The sequence below is a fragment of the Pristis pectinata genome, chromosome 18 (genome assembly GCF_009764475.1).
Source record: "Pristis pectinata isolate sPriPec2 chromosome 18, sPriPec2.1.pri, whole genome shotgun sequence".
NCBI lineage: Eukaryota > Metazoa > Chordata > Chondrichthyes > Rhinopristiformes > Pristidae > Pristis > Pristis pectinata.
Genome location: NC_067422.1, coordinates 27,918,817 through 27,926,135, shown reverse-complemented (window position 1 = coordinate 27,926,135; position 7,319 = coordinate 27,918,817). Strand labels below are relative to the sequence as shown.

General features: G+C 41.3%; 1 protein-coding gene across 4 annotated transcripts in view; it reads right to left on the bottom strand.

Annotated features, from left to right (window-relative positions):
• Positions 1-286: 286 nt before the first annotated feature.
• Positions 287-7,319, bottom strand: part of b3gntl1 (UDP-GlcNAc:betaGal beta-1,3-N-acetylglucosaminyltransferase-like 1) — a 263,296-nt gene continuing 256,263 nt past the window's right edge. For 3 of the 4 annotated variants that reach the window (XM_052033305.1, XM_052033306.1, XM_052033307.1), the window contains one exon: positions 364-2,610. In XM_052033305.1, coding sequence (XP_051889265.1) covers positions 2,530-2,610 — 81 coding nt within the window. In that variant the 3' untranslated portion in view covers positions 364-2,529. Of the gene's footprint in view, positions 2,611-7,319 lie in introns of all 4 variants that reach the window. The other variant, XM_052033304.1, reaches the window with a different exon arrangement.

The following is a 7,319-nucleotide window of genomic DNA, read 5'->3' as shown; positions in this document are numbered from 1 at the left end:
ATTTTAGGCCTAAAATTTAGTTTTCACAGATCATCCTAAATCTGATATTTACACCATCTAGATATTGGCCAATAACATTTGAAAGGTGCTAAAACATGTGACCCATGGAGTTCTGTGAACTATACAATTACATCTATGATATTCAAGGCAATTCTCATGAAGATGTTAAAAATTAACCTTTTACATCTTTCATCCCAGTTTCTTATTGGTCTCTAGTTTGCTTATTATAGAACATGTAAAAAACACATCAAGGTATTAAGCATATTATGCAAAAAGGAGAAATACTTGGTAAGAAATAGCTTTATTGCCATTTAAAAAATTATTGTGGGTTCATTGCCATTTGAAACATTATTGTGGTTCACTGCATCACCGCTGTGAAAGTCGTACAAAGATCATCAGCTGCGAAGTTCACAAAACTGCATTGCTGTGCAACATCTTGCTGAAACCAACACTGTGATCCATTGAACTTCTCACACCTGCTGGCATTTAGCCTAATAGGTGTGAACTCTGCAGCCACCTCTACAAAGGATATACCATTATTAAAGCAAAACTCTTCCAGCTACTGAGGACGGTTGCTACTGAATAACTGCTGTGATGCAAGGGGGTTCGGAGAATGGTCTTGGAGGCAGGGAGTCAGAACAGACTCTTCAAAACAACGTCCACTGGAGGCATGTTCTTTGTGTTTTGGGGGCCATGGAAACTATCACGGGCTAAACGAGATGGGTCCTGGCAGGGTATAACCAGGGAGGTCTCTATAAGGTGAGAGCAGCCTCTGAATCTCTCCTCTTTCAGGAAGCAGTAATGCATGCAAGTTTTTTTCATGCTCTTCCTACATCATTGGGGTGAAGGCTAAGTAGATGAAGTCCTCTCTCCTTGATTATGGAGTTTAGATGGCCTTCCTAGTTCAGTCAGTGAACAGTAAACTGTGAGATGTAGCTGAGATATTGGAAGCAGAGGGTGACTGTGATCTTGACCTCCATGTACAAAGCATTCCAGGTACATGTGTGAGTTTGCATTTGATGCCATAGAGGGTCACAGATCCTTGCTAATCACAAAGAATGCAGTTTGGGTGTTGGCTCTTTAAATGGCACGGCTTCAAAGGAAATCGGGAAAGTTAAAACTGTGCGGAGAAATTGGATCCCACCAGTTTTGATGTGCTAACTACGTGCTCTGTATAGCAATAACAGCCAGTCAAATGCACTGCAAAAGATTATGAAACTGTCCAAAAATGCAGTAAAAAAGTGCTATTACATTCAGAATTATGTTCAAATGAGATCTGTGCACTTCCTAACAGGAAGGAATTGATGAAAAAAATACAGAGGGGCGGGAACAAAGCAATCTCCTTTGTGTGGAGATCCCCCGCACGATCCACTGTCCTGACAGAATCTCTTGCTACAAGTAGTCCCTCAACACTGCAAGGTGTGGGGTGATCTGTAAGGCAAGCTTTGCAGTATGTAGAGTATATGCAGAGTAATAAAAAGGCCGCAATCAGTGAGGAAATAACCAGTGATGATGTTCTAAGTACTCTGAGCACTCTGAACTGTAATTCATAATCAAAGACCCCACCCACCTGGGTAACTCTCTCTTCTCTCCTCTTCCATCAGGTAGAAGATACAGGAGCCTGAGGGCATGTGCCACCAGACTTAAGGACAGCTTCTACCCCATTGTGATAAGACTATTGAACAGTTCCCTTATATGATGAGATGGACTCTGACCTCACAATCTACCTTGTTGTGACCTTGCACCTTATTGCATTGCACTTTCTCTGTAGCTGTGACATTTTACTCTGTACTGTTATTGTTTTTACCTGTACTATGTCAATGCACTCTGTACTAACCCAATGCAACTGCACTGTGTAATGAATTGATCTGTACGATTGGTATGCAAGACAAGTTTTTCACTACCTCGGTACAAGTGACAATAATAAACCAATGCCAGTACCAATACCAATTAGTGAGTGCTGTGTCCAATACATTGGTGTTAGAATGGAGATAGATTAACTGACATCCCACTGCCAATCTCAATGCAATGCGCTTTCTTTGTGTGTTGCCCTTAGTGTGTAGATGAGTCATAGAGTTGTACAGCACAGAAACGAGTCTTTTGGCCCACCACGTCCATGCCAACTTTTTTGCCCGTCTACACTTTTTGCCCGCAACAGGTCTGCAAGTGGTAGAATCTGGGGGCAAGTTGATGGAAATGTGGGGAGAATAAAATGGGATTAACGTACGTGGGTGCTTGATGGTCAGCATGGACTCAGTGAGCTGAAGGACCTGTTTGACTTTATGGCTCTAAACAAAAACACTGGACCCAATTTTGAAGTAACCTTCACATAATACATAATTTGAATAGGAACAATATATTTTCCTATCTTCTGTGCAAGAAAGTGGCGCTGAGGTAAAAGTTCAACCTTGATCTTAGTGAAAGGAGCAGGTGTGAGAGGCCAAATAGCCTATTGCTGCTTGCACTTCTGATATCCTTACGTTCTTGCAGGCATTGTGGAAATCAGCCATGGATATTAGCCTGAGGTCCTCAGCTGAAATGATAGTAGTCCACTCCTTCCTTCAGCTTCAGCGAATTCAAATTTTCTTCAAACCTGCCACCTGTCAGGTCCTGCCAAAACGAGAAGCGTTAGATCATATCAGTCAGACCTAGTCTTGCTTCTTATCTCATAATTGATGACATAAATGCAAGACTAATCCATCCTGAAACCTGGCAATGCGTCAATGTGCTGGGAGCTCTGTCCTCAGTTATTGAGAAATAGATCTCGAGGTATGAATCATCTCAAGGGGTCAAAGATTTGTGAGCAACAACACTGTTCCTGACAGTTTCTTACTGTGAGTCTCCAGCTGTTTGAACATTTTCCTTTGTGTAGAATAGTGAAAGCACAAAAACAAATTAACAGCTGGTTATTGTGTGCATGGTTTTAATTATGTTCTTGATTGGAAGGAAGCTATGAGTACAACACTCTGCTTAATTTTTGTTCCACTTAAGTGGTGATATACATTCACCTTAATCAATTAACATGTTTCATTTATCTTCCTGATTAGTTTTAATTCATCCAATTCTATTATGCAGTTATTTCAGATTTTATTATTTTAGCATGAGGGTCAGTGGATACAGCAAGGTACTCTGCCATTTAGCTCCCAACCACTGGCCCAACATTAGATTTCATTTGTTCTTCGTGAACTAAACCATTTTACCTTTATCACAGTCACCAACTCAGGTCTCTGCAAAATGCACCTCAATGGCCTAAGATTGATTGACATCCACGAAGAAGCACTAATATGGGTCTCACACAGTTCCTGATGGGACCAGGCTCTATTGAACCCTGCTGCCCACACATTACAGCTATGAGAAATGGGCATGGTTCCTTAAAGGCAGACTCTGCATGGTAGCCAGACACCAATAATACTATGGCTGTCACGGAGGAGAGAAAGGCTGCAAGTGAGAAGGAAAGAGATTGCAGAATGACGGAGAGGGACACTCAAGTCCTGGTATGTAAAATTCAGCCAGGAGAAAGGTCTTGTGTGCTAGTATGGGGGCGGTGGTCCATTGGACCTCCCTGGGGAACGATGCAAAGAAAATGAAAATCAAAAACAAAACTGCATATGCCAGAAATCAGAAATAAAAACAGAAAATGCTGGAAACACTCAGCAGGTCAGGCAACATCTGTGGAAAGAGAAACAGAGTTAATGTTTCAGGTTGAAGACTTAGAGAGGGATAAAACAAGTTAGTTTTATGTTGCAGAGAGGGTGGGGGAGGGAAAGATAGGAAAAAAGGGAATATTTCCAATAAGGTAAAGCCAGGGTTGACGTGGTGAAAAACCGTTGAAACCATGTGGTTGAAAGGTTAATAGGGGAAGTTAGAGGAGAGAAGTTACCTCAAAATTGGGTCCAGTTTTCTTTTCAGTGTGAGAGTGAGAGAAAGCAAACAAAAAGAGCATGTAAAAGCTGTGAAATGCAGGTCAGAGCTGTAGAAAATGCCCAGAAATCAGGCAGTGTTAGTGGAGAGGGCAAAAACGGAGTCAATATTAAAGATGGACAACCTACAGCAGAACTAGCCAGTTCTGATACAAACAGAGAAAGTAAGCTACTTGAAAATGTTGAATTCAATGTTGAGTTCAGAAGGCTGCAAAGTGCCCTGACAGAAAATCCGGTGCTATTCCTTGAGCTTTTGTTGGGCCTTGTGATACTGTGGCTATAGATAGTTCAAAGTAGGATGGAGAATTAAATTGATATCAGTTGTTAAAATCTGAGAACAAATCCAATCAAGTGACTGAGTATGTTGGTGGTGGGGGACTCTTCTCAAGGAAGAAATGGAAGGTTGTCAATCATCCTTGTGTAGGATGGAGACTTAGAGGGATTGGATGCCCATAGGAAAGCTGAAGCTGTTAGGACCAGGAAACTGTCAAAGTGGCAGAGGGCTTCAGAAGTGCCATGGTTTTAAGTTGGAAAGGAATGGACCAGGGGAAGAAGGACGGGGCCACTGTTAAAAGAGGCTGGCAGGAGATGGTTGGAGCAGTCTTCTCCAGCTGTGAGAATCCTTGCATTATGGAGCAATGACACAAGTATCTCAAGGTAAGCCACTCACCACGACAAATACTGCTCTCTTACAGATGTAGAAATCCAAGTGCACGCATACTAACACAAACACACTCTCATGGTTACACTCACACAACGTATTAGTCATGGAAACTGTTACTCCAACCACACCCCATGCTGTCTGACACCTTGTTCTTCTCCCTCCAACCCACCCAGAGGTCAAGCATCCAAAGGTAGAACAATGAAAAGGTTTCCCAATGGTTTCAGATCCTCTCTACAGTCCATGGCAAGCAAGGAATAAGAGGGAGGCCACAGGCCTGGGAGATCCCCCCTGCGAGGTTGCCCCTCACCAGGCTGCAGGAGACCATTCTTCTCTTTATGGGCAGAGAAGCCATCGAGGCATGAATCACCTCAGAAGCAGAATCTATAATAAACCTGCTAGGTAATCCCACAAATTGTGTTTCATTGTGATCACCACATCCTCGTTGATTTGATTTATAACAAACAACCTCATTACCAGTATTATGCTGAGCAGCAGAAGGACTTGCTGGTGATTATAATCTTTATATTGATTGGACAAGTGAAATTGGTAAAGATTGCCAGAGGAAGAGTTCATGGGTCTGTTTCACAGAACAAGAAGGAAATAGGTTATTTTAAATCTGATCATTTGTAATGGTAGGATTTGTTATTAATTTTAATTAATGTTCATAACATGATAGAATTCCGGGGGAAGAATGATCATAAGATAGAATTTCACATTTGGGCTGAGGGTGAGAAACTTTGGTCTGGAGCTAGTGTCTTGAAAAATAAAGACAATTACAGAGGTAAAGATGGCAAAAATGGATTGGGGAAATAAATTAAGAGATGATACTATGGGTGAGTAGCAGCAGATAATTAAGGACATTTTTCATAATTCTTAATGATATTTTCCATTGAGAAATAAAGGCTCAGTGATAAAAATAATCTATCTGTGGCTAAGCTAGCCAGTTAAGGATGATATCAAATGAAAGTACACTAGCAATAAGTAAAAAGCAGACAGTGAGGGTTTCTACAAGTATATAAAGAGGCAAAGAATAGCCAAGGTAAACATTGGTCCCTCGGAAGATGAAACTAGGGAATTAATAATAGGAAATAAGGAAATGGCAAGGAATTTGAACAAATATTTTGTCTTCATGGTAGAAGATATTAAATGTACCCCAATAATGGTGGAAAATCTGGGGGCAAAAGGAACAGAGGAATTTAGAATGATCATTGTCGCTAGAGAAAAAGGAACAGGAAGAACTAATGGGACTAAAGTTCCCTGCACCTGATGACCTGCATCTTAGAGTCTTAAAGAAGTAGTTCCAGAGACAGTGGATGGTCATGATCTTTCAAATGTCCCTCAATTGTTCAAAGGTCTCAGTGAATTAGAAAACTGCACATGTAACAAGCTTATCAAGAAAGAAAGTAGGCACAAAGGTGACAAGTGTGTTAGCCCTAAATCTATCATCGGCAATCCATTATTAAAAAAATAGCAGCAAGATATTTAGGAAAATCGTAATACAATCAGGCAAAGCCACTATGTTTTTTATAAAAGTGTTTGACAAATTTATTAGAGAATGTTCTTTAACAGAGTGGATGAAGTTGAGGAATAGACACAAAAGGCTTCAGGAGATATTGGGAGAGCATGGAAACATGCTATTGAGAAAGAGGATAGACATGATGGTAGTGAACGGGGGATGAGATTTGAAGAGCCTGATGGCCTTTTCATGCTCCAATTTTTCTGTGTATTTGGATTTCCAAAAGGCATTTTATAAGTTGCCACCTACAAGACTACATCACCAGGTAAGAGCCTGTGACATTGGGGTATATTGATACCCTGCAGAGCGCTGATTCATTACAGCATAAACTGAACACTCACAAGTACTTACTATACTGTTCTTTAAAAAAAAGACACCTGCTTGGGCTGTACGGCTGCTGTGCTGGGAACCTGGCATGACTCCCTGCCCTCTCCACTGCTGTGGTCTGCTGTGCCTGGAGCCTGGGTGCTAGGAACTTTACCCTCCACTGGCACTCCCCCAGCAATGAATTGCACCATGCCTTGATGTGGTAAGGCAGCCTGTGAGGGCTGGTGTTGGACTAATTGTTGCAAATGACATAAATGTGCAGAGGTAAGTCACACAGATGAGGCAGCTGCTCACATACCTGCCGACTCTCCCATGCCTCACCTTCAATATCTTGCACGTTACCTAAACATGCTTGAGCTAAATCTTGATTGCAGCTGGACACTGAGTGATTTATTTTCCATTAAAAATTATAGCCTCACGGGGCAAGAGATATGATTGTGAAATATTCAGACACATGCCATAACTGCCAAGGGTTTCTGGCAATGATTGTATATAACTTACAATGTGAAGTTGATAACTGTCTTACAATACTATTTCAGGATTCTCTTCTTGTTCTCCTTTTACAATATGTCATGACAACTTAACAGATAGTGACTCCAATAAGAGGCAGAAAAATATGAAGAAGCTCACATGGTGAGATGAAACAACTGTCTACATTATCCCTTCTCTAGGAGCTCCTCTTTATATGGACGATTCAAAGCAGCAGGATTGGATGAATGAGCTTTAGAGAGAAGTGATAGATTGTACACGGAAGTATCACACTACATCGACCAGATCCAACTGTTTTGAGCTGAATGAAACACAATGCTTCTACCACCGATATTTTGAGTTGTACCCCACTGTGTACTGTGAATTGGCCAGTTGATACAGACATGGGCTTAGTGAGGTGTTT